The sequence below is a fragment of the Delphinapterus leucas genome, chromosome 8 (assembly GCF_059928025.1).
Source record: "Delphinapterus leucas isolate spDelLeu-1000000601 "Yukka" chromosome 8, BTC_Dleu_Yukka2, whole genome shotgun sequence".
NCBI lineage: Eukaryota > Metazoa > Chordata > Mammalia > Artiodactyla > Monodontidae > Delphinapterus > Delphinapterus leucas.
This window is the reverse complement of record NC_143136.1, coordinates 7,665,166-7,679,644: the sequence shown is the minus strand read 5'-3', so window position 1 is coordinate 7,679,644 and position 14,479 is coordinate 7,665,166. Positions and strand designations below refer to the sequence as shown.

The 14,479-nt window shown below is 49.2% G+C and overlaps 1 protein-coding gene across 1 annotated transcript in view; it reads left to right on the top strand.

Moving 5' to 3' along the window:
- Positions 1-6,857: 6,857 nt before the first annotated feature.
- The window catches only part of EFHD1 (EF-hand domain family member D1), a 39,453-nt gene continuing 31,831 nt past the window's right edge, over positions 6,858-14,479 (top strand). Inside the window, exon 1 of the mRNA XM_022567983.2 lies at positions 6,858-7,292. Within this exon, the coding sequence (XP_022423691.1) occupies positions 7,000-7,292 (293 nt within the window). The 5' untranslated portion in view covers positions 6,858-6,999. The remainder of the gene's footprint in view (positions 7,293-14,479) is intronic.

Sequence of the window (14,479 nt, the reverse complement as noted above, 5' to 3'; positions counted from 1 at the left end):
AATGGGGCTTCCCTGGTGGCGCAGTGGTTGAGAGTCCACCTGCCGATGCAGGAGACACGGGTTCGTGCCCTGGTCCGGGAAGATCCCACATGCCGCGGAGCGGCTGGGCCCGTGAGCCATGGCCGCTGAGCCTGCGCGTCCGGAGCCTGTGCTCCGCAGCGGGAGAGGCCACGACAGTGAGAGGCCCGCATACCGCAAAAAAATACATTAAAAAAAAAAAAAAATGAAGACATGTAAAACAATGTTTTTCTTCTCACTTATATTATTCATGTTAATAAGTAATGGCTTATTGTCATCATTTAAAAAATAACAGATTTATTTAGATATAAGTCACATGTCATAAAATTCATCTTTATGAAGTGTACAATTTAATGGTTTTTAGTATATTCATGGAGTTGTAAAACCATCATCACTCTCTAATTTTATTTTATTTTTTAATTAATTTATTTATTTTTAATAGATCTTTATTGGAGTATAATTACTTCACAATACTGTTAGTTTCTGTTGCACAGCAAAGTGAATCAGTTTTATGCATACACATGTCCCCATATCCCCTCCCTCCTGAGTCTCCCTCCCACCCTCCCTATCCCACCTCTCCAGGTCATCGCAAAGCACCGAGCTGATCTCCCTGTGCTATGATGCTGCTTCCCACCAGCCAACTATTTTACATTCGGTGGTGTATATATATGTCGATGCTACTCTCACTATGCCCCAGCTTCGCCCTCCCACCCCACGTCCTCAAGTCCATTTCCTATGTCTATCTCTTTATTCCTGCACTGCAACTAGGTTCATCAATACCATTTTTTTTTTTAGATTCCATATATATGTGTTAGCATACGGTATTTGTTTTTCTCTCTCTGACTTACTTCACTCTGTATGACAGACTTTAGGTCCATCCACCTCACTACAAATATCTCAATTTCGTTTCTTTTTATGGCTGAGTAATATTCTATTGTATATATGTGCCACATCTTTATCCATTCATCTGTCGATGGACATTTAGGTTGGTTCCATGTCCTGGCTATTGTAAATAGAGCTGCAATGAACATTGTGGTACATGACTCTCTTTGAATTATGGTTTTCTCAGGGTACACGCCCAGTAGTGGGATTGCTGGGTCATATGGTAGTTCTATTTTTAGTTTTTTAAGGCACCTCCATACTGTTCTCCATAGTGGCTGTATCAATTTACATTCCCACCAACAGTGCAAGAGGGTTCCCTTTTCTCCACACCCTTTCCAGCATTTATTGTTTCTAGATTTTTTGATAATGGCCATTCTGATCAGCATGAGGTGATACCTCATTGTAATTTTGATTTGCATTTCTCTAGTGATTAGTGATGTTGAGCATCTTTTCATGCGCCTCTTGGCCATCTGTATGTCTTCCTTGGGGAAATGTCTATTTAGGTCTTCCGCCCATTTTTTACCTGGATTGTTTGTTTTTTTGATATTGACTTCCATGAGCTGTTTGTAGATTTTGGAGATTAATCCTTTGTCTGTTGTTTTATTTGCAAATATTTTCTCCCATTCTGAGGGTTGTCTTCTTGTCTTGTTTATGGTTTCCTTTGCTGTGCAAAAGCTTTTAAGTTTAATTAAGTCCCATATGCTTATTTTTGTTTTTATTTCCGCTACTCTAGGAGGTGGGTCAAAAAAGATCTTGCCGTGGTTTATGTCAAAGAGTGTTTTTCCTATGTTTTCCTCTAAGAGTTGTATAGTGTCTGCTCTTCCATTTAAGTCTTTAATCCATTTGGAGTTTATTTTTGTGTATGGTGTTATGTAGTGTTCTAATTTCATTAATTTGTGTCTTGTGTTTTTCCTAGGCTTTATCCTGTATGGGACTCTCTGTGCTTCCTGGACTTGGGTGACTATTTCCTTTCCCACGTTAGGGAAGTTTTCAACTACAATCTCTTCAAATATTTTCTCAGACCCTTTCTTTTTCTCTTCTTCTTCTGGGACCCCTATAATTTGAATGTTGGTGCGTTTAGTGTAGTCCCAGTGTTGTCTCTGAAATTGTCTTCGATTCTTTCTTTCTTTTTTCTTTATTCTGCTCCTCGGCAGTTATTTCCACCATCTTGTCTTCCAGCTCACTTATTCATTCTTCTGCTGCAGTTATTCTGTTATTGATTCCTTCTAGTGTATTTTTCGTTTCAGTTATTATGTTGTTCATCTCTGTTTGTTTTTTCTTTAGTTCTTCTAGATCTTTGTTAAACGTTTCTTATATTTTCTCAATCCGTGCCTCTATTCTATTTCCGAGATTCTAGATCATCTTTACTATCATTACTCTGGATTCTTTTTCAGGTAGATTGCCTATTTCCTCTTCACTTATTTGGTCTTGTCGGTGTTTACCTTGCTCCTTCATCTGTGACATATTTTTTTGCCGTCTCATTTTTTATTTATTTTTTTATGAGTGAGATTGTGCTCCTGTCTTACTGTTTATTTGGCCTGAGGCTTCCCACACTGGGGTTTGTAGGCTACTGGGTAGAGCTGGGTCTTGGTGCTGAGATGAGGACCTCTGTGAGACTTCACTCCAATGAATATTCCCTGGGGTCTGAGGTTCTCTGTTAGTCCAGTGGTTCGGACTCAGAGCTCCCACCGCAGGAGCTTTGGCCTGACCCCGGGCTCGTGAACCAAGATCCTGCAAGCTGCCTGGGGCGGCAAAACAACAACAACAACAACAAAATAACAAAGTAAAAAATGAAATTAGACTAGGAAACTAACAGGTATGTTAGGAAGAATATAAAAATAAAAATATAGCTGAATCAACAACCAGAAGGTGCAACAGTACCACAGTAGTAAAGAAGAGGAGGAGGGGAAAAAAAAAAAAGGGAAAAAAAAAAAGAAAAAAAAAGGAGGAGGAAAAGGCCTTGGCTGTGGAGGGCAGGGCCTAAGCAAGGGTGAGGTTTGGGTGGTGGGCGGGGCCAATGCTCAGGACCCACAGGGCTTGAAAAGGCCCTGGGGGCCTGGGGGGGTGGAGCTTAGGCTCAAGGAACAGAGAAGGGGCCCAGGCATGCCCCCCAGCCCTGGTCTCAGAGGGCAGGGGACCTCACCTGGGAGCCCAGCTTGCTTTCTGGGCTCGAGTGGGCGGGGCAATTGCCCTCCACGCCTCTCCCGCTCTGCTCCTCCCGGAGGCCCCCTCCCACCTGCTGATCTCCCCAGCCTCAGGGATGCCGATCCTGTCTGGCCTCCACTTCTCCTCCCGCCTCAGTCCCTCTACATCCTACCCCTACCAGTGCACTGTGGGGTTTCTTCCATCTCCTTGGGCGTCAGAGCCCCCCAACAGTGGCCGGCAGGTGCCCTAGTTGTGGGGAGACGCTAACTCCACGTCTTCCCATACCGCCATCTTGATTCTGCCTCCACTCTCTAATTTTAGAATATTCTCAATTCAGTGAGCTAGGGCGTGAAGAGACTTAGAAAGAGCACCTGGCACTAACATTTACCTCATTTTTAAAGGACAAAACCATTTCCTCTAAAACATATCAAAGCCCTGAGATTTTGACTCATTAAAGAAGTTGATAATGTGAAGATAAGACTGAATGCCTCCAGAGATGGACGCAGCCCCAGGTTTCTGCCCTCTTGGAAGGGCTTTTCCCTTTCTGGACTTCATTTCATTCCGACTTCTTTGTGACTTGCAGGTCCACACTTCTGGAGGGCCCAGAGAATTGTGCCAACACATCCGGGCTGAAGGACATACCTGTTCTTGTCTGGATGCCACAGAACCACAATAGACTCAAGCCTTTAGGGATTTTCAGAGGGAGGACTGGCAAACTGTATTTTCCAACGATGGCCACAATGGTACACATCCCATCTCACACGCTATTCTTCGATGACGTTGTCACTCCTCCACTGAGAGGTGGAGAATTGTGTTCTCTCCCCTTCACGACTGCTCTGACCAGTAAAGTTGAGCTACGGGATGTCTGAGCCTACTTCATAAAAGGTGATACGGTTTCTACCTGACTCTCCCTCTTTGCAAGCCCACCCTAGGAACCCAGTGACCATGTTGTGAGGAAGCGCAGGCCATATCAAGAGGCCACGTGTAGGTGTTCTAGCCAACAGCTCCAAGCAAGGGCCAAGCATCTGCCAGCATCAATCCCATACCTGGGAGGGAATGAATCTCCAGATGATTCTCGACCCCAGCCTCAGAGCTGCCCTTGCCTACGCCAAGTGGATCAGAGAAGAGAGTGTCTTCCCAAATTGCAGATTCATGAGCAAAGTACATTTGTTGTTTGGGCCGTAGGTTTGGGGATGGTTTGTTACACAGCAATAGAGAACTGAAAAAGAAGTCTTGCAGGTAAAACACGTTTGATTTTCCCTATGAAATGCAAAAGCTCCTATAGCCATCCCAGAAGAACGTTAGTGAAATAAACGTGCTCATGGGATGACACAGGCAAAAATATTGGGCTGGCCAAAAAGTTCGTTCGGATATTCTGTACCATCTTATGGAGATGCCTGAACGAACTTTCTGGCCAACCCGATACTTTCGCCTGCTCTACAGCTAAAATATCCATCCTCTCGTACTTCACCATTGCAAGCAATAACATTTGTTTTCTGGTATAATAGTTTTACATAGTCATTGTAGAAAAGTCAGGGAACTGAGAACTAAAATAGTTGAAATGAAAATGGTTTGACTCCTAGCATTTACAACTGTTAATAATTTAGTCTCTTTCCCTTTAGTTTTTTTTTTCTATACATAGAAATGTATTTTATAAAACATGGGTCATATTTGCACAGTAGTACTGATCTTGGCCCATCATTCAGTAATCTTGTTTTGAGCTCTTTGTCAGGCACCCAGCTGAACACTGGAAACAGGGAGATGGGAAGCAGGGTTTCCAGTCTTGGCCGTGACTGTGCCTCACTTTGGGTCACTAGTGAGATACTGAAATTTTCTCCCTAGGGGTGGCCAGTTGTTGCCTGGTGGGCATCCTGAGTACCTGCTGCTTTGGTGCCAGGGGTGAGGAGGCATTCCCTCCTCCACTCTTACCTCAGGGCAGAAAGGCTTGGGGATGTCTGGTGGGCACAGCCCCCAAACTCTGCCCCTTGTAGGTGATGTGCCTTTTGAGTGGTGCCTGGGGGATAGCTCGTATTCCACATGTATGTTACACCAAAGTGCTTCCTTAGAGATCCACCGTGCAACACAGAGCCTGTAGTTAACAATATGGTTTTGTGTACTTGAAAATTTGTTAAGAGGGTAAACCTCATGTGCAGTGTTCTCGTCAAAAAAATCGCCAAAACAAAAACCACAGGGACACAAGGAAACCTCTGGAGGTGATGGAAATGTTTATCACCTTGATTGTGCCGATAGTATCATGGGTGTTTGCACATGTCCAAGTGCATCAAATTGTGTACATTAAATCTGTGCAGTGTTTTGTATATCAATTGTACCTCAATAAAGCTGTTTTTTTTTAAAAGCTCTTTCTCATTTGGAGGCACTTAAATGAAAAAGTCGAATTGCACTCAAAATCCATTCCCATGAACATGAGAATTTTCAACATTATACTTGAATCATAAATGAAAGAAAAGGAAGAGCTATTAGAGTCTTTAAATTTAATGTGAACTGTGGTCAATTTTAGCATGTAAAACGGTTGCTGACATTTTTTAATACCTATTCATGTAAAGTTTCTTGTTGATGTAGAGTGTTAAGAATTTTAAATCTCTTTTTTTGGTGTATGTGTGTGAAATAATGTCACATAAAGTGCTCACAAATGACAAAAATAGCAAATCTAGTCACCATCACCAGGTCAGGAAGGGTAGCGTCCTGTGGTGTATTTGAAGGGGTCCATCAGTTGCCATTTCAAGCATTAAATCTGATGTAAAAAGGGCCATTTATAAAACCGAATAAAACTGTTTAGTAGCGATGTTAAAAAGATTCTATTTGATCACTTTATTTAAAAACATATCATTTTCCCTAATTAAAAAAAAAATATATATATATATTTTTGTTTTCACTAGGCCTCTACAGATGCTCAGAATCCCTGGCAGGACCTCTGTGGGCCTTACATGCCTGCATGCCAAGGGCTGGTCCTGGGTTTCAGGCACCCACAGCCAGGTGATGCAGACCTGCCCTGGGTCAGCAGTCCCCGAGGCAGTCAGAACAGAGTGTGTCCCAGTAGCGGCGGATCAGTGTTTACAAGATTCTTCTCAAGGCTTGGCTGACGTAACAGCCATCCTTAGGGCAGTGACGACTGTACTTGTTTTTACCCTCTTGTTAAAAAGGCTGATTTATTTCTTTATTTTCAAGCTTCTTTTTCTTTTCTTTCTTGTGCTTAACAGAAAAAGCCAGAGCCCCCGAAGTGGCGCTGCTGTCTTACCACCAGGAGAGCCACGAGTTTGTCTCCCTTGATTGTTCTTTTTTCGGTTTGCTTATTTGTTTTTAGTATGTTTTGGAAACATTTCTTTTCAGTGAGTGAAATTCAGCTTCCCCTTCCCCGCGCTCCCTGCGGGCGCCTCCCTCACCCAGCCCTTTGCGACCACTGGGTGCCACCCGCAGCCTTGGGGGCGCGTAGGTGTCATCCGGAGGCGCTCGGCTCCCCCCACCCCCAGTCTGTCCCCCGCCGCGAGCGGCTCCAGTCTGGGCACTTCTGGGGGACGAGAAAGGAACCGCCAGAACGGTACTGAAACTTTTCCCGGTGCCGTTCCCTCGGGGACCACAAGGTCCCTGGGCTCCCTGGGAGCGGGCGGCAAAGTCAGAGTTGATCCGAGGGTCCACTCCTCGTCCCGGGAGGCGCTCAGCTCCCTGCCTTGGAGCCCCGGGTAGTGGAGAGCGGGTCGACGTCCCCGGGACGCGCCGACACCTGTGGCCTGTGGCCTCTGGCCGGGCGGGCGGTCCCCGAGCCCCAGCGCCTCCTTAAAGCCGCGGCTCCGCCCCGCCCGCCAACCTCCCCCGCCCCCGCCCACGGTTCCACCCAACCTCCGGGTCCCCGCCGTCTTGGCGAAGTGTCGCAGAGTCGCGAGTCGGCGAGGAACGCGCTGTCAGCCCACTCCCCGCGTCCCCGGATCCACCGCGGCCATGGCCAGCGAGAAGCTGGCGAGCAAGCTGCAGCGGCGACTGCATTGGGAGGAGGTGGATGGCGGGCTTCAGCCTGCGCCCCGAGCCGCCCCAGTCCCCGAGCCCCAGCCGCAGCCATCCGCCTGGGCGCCCACCGCCAGAGCCGACGCCGAGCTGAGCGCGCAGCTGAACCGACGGCTGGACATCAACGAGGGCGCGGCGCGACCCCGCCGCTGCAAGGTCTTCCACCCCTACTCCGAGTTCCCGGAGTTCAGCCGCCGTCTCATCAAGGACCTGGAGAGCATGTTCAAACTGTAAGCTCTCCGCCGCGTCCTGCGCCGTGCGCCCCCGGGGACCCTGAGCCCGGGAGGGAGGGGGAGGTGGCGGTGGGTTGGTCTTTCTGGCTGGGAGTCCCGGGCCCCGCTTTGGCGGGGGGGGACACAGGATGGGATAGTGCAGGGGTTCCACGGGTGTCTTTAACATTTAACCCCACGCCGCCCAGATCCAGCGCGCCCCGACAGATCCCAGCGCGGTGGGGGGAATCCAGCGGGGCTGGGACACCGAGAGCAGGAGCCGCCGTTCTCTGTGACCCAGGTCAGAAGCTCCCCTCGGGCAGCCGAGCCCGAGTCCGGGGCTCCCGGGTCCGGACGGCGGGTCCCGCCCCCTCTGCGGGCCGGCTCCGAGATTTGCCCAGGGCGCAACTTCTAGGAAACGGAGACGCGCCGCGCCTCACCTGCCAACTTTAACTTTATCTCCCGAGGGAGAAATTAGCCTCGTTGTCCTTTATCTTTTAAAACAAAGGAGGAAACTTACCCTTGGCTGCCGCGCGGGGTTGGATGTACCAACAGAGACTGAGAACTGGGAGTTTGTTAAACTCTTCACGAAAGATCAGTACGTTCCTGGAGCGAGCACGTTCAGGGAGCCTCTTGGGAGCGTCGCCTTGGCTGTTGTCCCCCTTCTTGCCTGTTGGGCAGGAGGCGCCCTTCCGGAACCGGACAAGGCAGGTGGCAGCTGGTCCGGCGGGGGCTCATTCCGGTCCTGCCGTGTCAGCCCCATCGGGCGGTGGAGGCAGCGTAGGGAGACCCCCGGTAGTCGGCCTTGGAGCTTGGCAGCTCCCTGGGCCTCAGTTTCTTCATCTAGAGAGTGGGGGAAGTAATCGTCCCTGCCTTTTAAGGCCATAAAGTATTTTGCACACCGTAAGCTCCTAACTGAGCTATTAATATTAGTTCCAGAATTGGGCCAAGACCGGAAAAATGCCTGGGGGAGCGGAGGCCGCCGGCCAGGTCATGCTTGGGGCGGTTTAAAATGCGCTTGGAATGTGTTTGTCCTCCCGCGTGGAGGTTCTATTTAAAGGCGCTCTGACCGGCGCTGTGTGGCGGGAGCTTGGGCCCCTTCCTGAGGCTGGGCTGTTGTCCAGCCCCAGCCCCTGCGCGGAGGTCAGCAGAGGCTGGTACCTGGAGCCTCCGCATCTTCTCCGCTTCCCTGACACCCTGATTTCCGCGTCCCTGGCTTCCAGGCACTGATCTCTGGTGTTAACACCCGATAGGTATAATTTGGGCCATTAAAGAAGGCTGAGTTGAAGCAAAAGAATGCACTGGGGCAGAGACAAAAGTGAATGGTGCGTCACAGCCCCTTTGATTTATTTGGGGTTATGCCTTTCCTGGCATACTGCTCCCCCTCTGGCTGCTCCCAGGTCCCAGCACTTCCTCTCAGTCCAGCTGGCTTCAGAGAGGGCATCTTGGGGACCTTCTTCTTCCAATCACTTTGGGGTGATTCAGATTTATTTTTATTACTATTATTTTTTTCTGCAGAAAAATCGTTGAAAGGATGTTTGTTTGTTTGTTTGTTGGCTGCCTAAGAGTAATAAAGGGAGTCCACACAATCAGAGGGCCTTGGGAGACCAAGCAAGGTGGCGTTGGCGAGGAAACAGATACCGGAAGAGGGTCAAGCTAAAGGGAAGGCAGTGTGTGGTCTGGGGTCCCACAGAGCTGGCAGCCCAGCCTGAGCACGCGACTTCTTCCTCCAGAGCTACTGTGTCAGTCACAAGTCTAGGTTGGGTTTTCTGTCACTTGCAACCAAAATTGGCATAAACAAAAAAGGGATTAATGGGTTCATAAAACTAAAAAAGGACTGGTGTCAGGTATGGCTGGATCAGGGAGCTCAAATGATGCCATCAGAGCTTAATTTCTTTTTCTTAAGCCAGCTTCCTCTCTGTGTTGTCCCCATTCTCAGGTGGCTTATCCCTGGTGGTGGCAGTGTGGCCACAGTAGCTCCAGCAAGTCCAGTGGGAAGAGTAACCACAGCAAAGACCTTACTGTGTGTGTGTCTTTTGTAGCTTTACTATTGCTTCTTACTGGCTCTGAACCAACTGCTGTGGCCAGGGCAGCCCGTTGCTCTGGTTGGCCAGGCCCTACCCCTGCAGAGACTAGCAGGGGGACTGGCAGTGGGGCTCTTGCTGAGGAGGGGGGATTTGTGCTGCTCAATGTGAAGGGCCTTCACAGCTCCATCCCGGACCTGACTGTGGGCAGACTCAGGCCTTCAGCCTCCAGTGCCCTGAGGCAGGACTGGCAGCTCCGGTCATCAGGCAGTGGCATCTGAGGCACGAGTAATTGCAAAGAATCCTTCCTGGGGATTTCCCCCCATGTCCTAGAAGGCAGGGGAGGCAAGACTGATCCAGTTACAGTCGGCCAAGTGGTGGCTGGAGACACCAGTGTGGCAGGAGGAGCCTCACAGGCGTAGGGTCAGACAGGGCCTAGGACCTGTGACCTTGGGCAAGCTACATGGTCCCTCGAAGCCTTAGTTTCTTGCTGGTAAGAGTACCACCTTCCCATGAGGGGCAGGTAGCTGCTGTGGCTGCCAGGGGCAGGGGCCACTCGGGGAATGATATTTCCCCCAACAGTGGTTTGGAAAGGCCCCCCCACCCCTTAAACCTAGTATCAAGACCCAATTATCTTGGGACTTCCCTGGTGGGCCAGTGGTTGAGATGCTACGCTTCCACTGCAGGGGACACAGGTTCCATCCCTGGTCAGGGAACTAAGGTCCCACATGCTATATACAATGCAGCCAAAAAAAAAAAAAAGAGATCCAATTATCCATCATGAGTTTGAGGAAGGTGGGGCTATAGCCCCCTCATTCCAGGGTCATTAGCTGTGATCAAGGGCAAGTTGCTTAAGCACTTCTGTCTTTTCATCTGTAAAACGGGGGCAACCCTTTCTTTCAAGGGTTTGGTGAGAACTGAGTGAGAGGAGGGGGTGTCCAGTGCCAAGTCAGCATGTGACGTGGAACAGGGGCCTTTTGCTGAAGGCTGTCCCCCCCCCTTGGCTCCAGGCCCCATGTCCATGTTTAGAACCCTTCCCACCCTGCCAAGCCTTCAGGCTGCCATGCTACCCACACCCGGTCCCCCCCTGAGCTTCCAGACTCAGCCGCCTCCAGCTGAGCCCAATGGGGTTCCCCTCAGGTGCTTCCACCCAGTTTCCTCACCTGGGAGGCAGCTGAAACTTTGCTCTCCCCACCCTACCAGGGTCAGGGACTCCCCAGTCCAGGAGATTTTGTCACTTGGACATATCTGACACAGCTCTGCTTTTAGTCCTCATCCATCCTCGGTGCCTGGCACGTGGCAGTGACTCTAGTTGATGGACAAACCCCTCATCTCATGGAGGGCTCCCTATGGTCGCTAAGTCAGACCAGACCCCCTGCCACCCCCTGGTCTCTCTTCCGTCCTGCTACCCTGAGCTCCCTCCAGGCGGCCAGCTGGCTCTGGGACCCTCTCTGCCCATCTCGCCAGCCCTGGGGGCTGCCTGCACCCACTGCCCTTGCCCAGGCTGCGGTAGGCTGTGGGCCCCCTCCTACCCGGGAAGGCTGCTGTGGGGCTTGGCATTTGGGGATTTGCCACCCGTTGACCTGGCAGTACCACCTGTCCTGTAGCTGGCCCTCCACAGCTGATGAGCTGATGAGGTCCCAGCTTTGCTCACAGCCCAGCCCAGCTTTTCTGCTGGCCCTCCTTCATATTTTCCTCTTCCTGCTGTCCTACTTGACTTTTAAAAAATACGGCATGACTTTAAAAAAATTTTAAAAAAAAACAAAAACTACATCTGGGTAGGTCCTCTTGAGAACCTAATTTTTGCTCACATCCCCCTCCCCAGGCACACTCTTGCATCGAAACTTCTCTGAGCACGCTTTGGCCACTCTCTGAGGGCTGGGCAAGCGGATCCCTTTGTGGTGCCTCTTCTTCCTGGAGAAGCCCTGGGCATGCCCACCCCTCCCCGACTCGTCTCCCTGCCCTGTGGGTGTGTCACTCTGCCTTCACCCTGTCCAGCCAGCAGCTGCTCGTTGCCACACATCTGCCCCCAACTGAAATGTGTCTTTTTCCTTTGGTTTTTATGCATAAATTTTAAAAAATCATGTGAGAAATCTCAACTTGTTTTTCATGCTTTCCACATTCTATCCATTGCAGAAGCAGTGTGTGAGTCTGTTAAGAGCATGAACTTGGACCCGGGCTTCCTGGGTTCAGACCCCAACTCTACCACTTGCTACTTGGAAGGTTACTTTGGGCAGGTTACTACTGAAAAGCTCTGTGCCTCGGTTTCCCCTTATGTCAAGTGGGGATAGAAAAGTACCTGCCTTGTGAGTTTATTGTGGGGATTAAATAAATTCATGTATATGAAGCAGTTAGCTCAATGCTTGGCCCGTGGTGAGACCAGTAAGTTTCAGGCACTAATTTTCACAGCCATAATTTTGGTGGATGTGCAAATTGTATGTTGTCCTTTTTGTTAAATAATTTACAAACACTTTGCAATGTCTGGTTTCTCCTTTGAAGCTGATTTCACCTGCAGCTTGAGCTGTGGAGTGGGGATGTGGCCGCTTGGTGGGTAATTGGTCCCCCTGGGACTGCCCCCAGGGCTCTGTTGAGGGGACTTACTCGTTCTACTTCTGGGTGAGTGGATGAGTGTCCTAGGGCTGCTGTAACAAGGAGCACAAGCTGGTGGTTTAAAACAAGAGAGATGTATTCTCTTACCGTTCTGGAGGCTGGACTCTGAAACCAAGGTGTCAGAAGGGCCATGCTTGCTCCAAAGCCTCTAGGGAAGAACCCTTCCATGCCTCTTCTAGCTTCTGATGGTTGCCAGCAATTCTCGGCATCCCTGGCTTGCAAACGCATCACTCTAGTCCCTGTCTTGACAGTCACATGGTGTTCTCCCTGTGTGTGTGTGTGTCTTCACATGGCCTTCTTGTAAAGACACTAGTCCTTGGATTTAGGGTCCACCCTAATCCAGTATGACTTCTTTTTTTTTTTTTGGCCATGCTGCGTGGCTTGCAGGATCTTAGTTCCCTGACCAGGGATCGAACCCGGGCCACGGCAGTGAAAATGCTGAGTCCTGACCACCAGACCGCCAGGGAATTCCACAGAATGACATTTTAATTCAATTTATTATATCTGCAAAGATCCTATTTCCAAATAGGTCACATTCTGAAGTTCCAGATGGCTGTGAATTTTTGGGGTGGGGAGACCCTCTTCAACCCATTACTGCCCCTGGGCAGAGGTGCTCTGTCTATGTGCATCATGACATGTCAGAATCTTAACCACTTTAGATTGTTTAGGTGATTTAGGAGGTCTGAGATGTAACCAAAGCCAGAATGATTCCTACCCTCAACAGAAGGGGGATCAGTCTTCTCAAAGCCTAACCCTATTTCAGATGGAGTTGCCATCTAACTACAAAAGACAATACCAATAGAAAACCCCCAACGTGTGCCAGGAGTGCACTTACGTTCAGCAAGAATTTCACTTTTAATCTGTTTCTAGATCCAGATTCTGATGTCGCCTTAGAGTTCACTCAGAACCTGACTTGACCAGAACAAAGTACGCCTGTTCTTTTTGTCCGGGGCTATATAGATTTATGCAGACACTGCAAAACGTGCTTTGATCTTTTCAATTTGATTTTCCTATTTAAAAGTATTTCACTTAGGGATCTCTTACATTTTCAAGGTTTAAAAAACCCTGGATCCTTTCCAGCCTGTGAACACATCAGCTTCTTGGAGCGGGGGGTCATTTATTTGCCTTTGTATTGTTAGGACCTACTACAAATGAGCCTGGTGTGTTGTAGAAGAGAGAGAATTTTCTAATGAGTGTGGGAAGCCAGAGGCGTCACCAGAGAAAGTTCCCTCTCCGTTTCCAAGAGTGTTACTGGATAGGCTGGGCCAAGAGAATAGTGGCCTGATTTTAAACGAAGAGTGAGAAGGCCCCAGAGAAACTGACTCTACAGTGTGTGTCCAGGGCTGTAATACGAGCTGGTGGAGCGGTGAAGGTTAGACAGGAAATTTTAATTACCTTGGGCTTATCCAGAGGCCCCTTTCAAAGGGAGGTAATGAGGGCAGCCACTTAAGGGTGGACCCAAATACAGCGTCTTAAAATGCAGCTGTGATGTTCTTGCAGCAGAGTAAAAGCTTGTGTTTCAATGCCCCAGAGAGAGGGTGGGGAGAGGAGCCTTTGGCTGTGGGAAAGTTGTCTTTTTATCAGAATCGGAAATGATGACATCATGGATGCCCTGCCAGGACTTGACTCCCCATCACTGCTGAACCCCGAAAAGGCAGGGCTGCCCTGGAACTCTTCATTTCTCATCTCCCCCACCCCCAGTTTCTTTTTCTCCTCCCTAGACTTTTCTCTGAGGGAGGGAGGAAGGGGTGTGGACTTGGAGGGCTGGGAATTTGCCAAAGGGGTGAAGTGAGCCCCGTTAAGGAGGTTTACTGGGGAGGTGGATCTTTATCTGTATCTTTTGAGTGAATTGCCTTATACACAGGGAAAGGTGGATGGAAGTAACTGGAAGTTAGTTAAGTGATTTTTTTCCCCCTTAGAGAAAGGCGAGGGCTTCTGACTCTCCTGATTGTGTCTTTAGTGCACGGTGACCCACCTTAGAGTTGAAATTCCCTCACCTGCACTGGATTTTGCACATTTGACGGTTCTGCTTGAAGGTGGGGCAGGAGAACCCAGGGCTTGTCTGAATTCCTGGTGGGCAGTCAGCCAGAACCCAGGCCGGCTTCTGTTTGGGGCCTTGGTCTCCGGCAGAAAGACGCTGTAACTGGGAACTATTTCTTAGAGAGGTTTAAGCACTGGTTTTCTTTGCCCAGAGTGTGATGTCGGGGTAGCTGGAAGGAGGTGCCACTGTTTCTGGCAGTTTTATCTTGGCAGAGAGTTTCCTTTCTCCTCATTCCTTGTTCCTTACCTCCTTTCTCTGGGAAGCCTCCTCCACCCTCCTTATTACAGAGCATCACATTTTGTGAGAATTCGAGTGACTTATTAAAATCTTATATAACGCAAAAAAAAAAAAAGTCCTTTTTCCTTTCTCTCTTGCAAAATTAGTTAAGTGCCTAGTTTCAAAGCGTTAAGGTCCAGGGGACTCTAACTTTATTTATACTCTTAGCCCTGTGATACCTCCCCACCCCCCCAGACTAACTAGTAAATAGAAATACCATCTTCCATTGAATTTGAGGGGCTTGGTGGACACGGGCT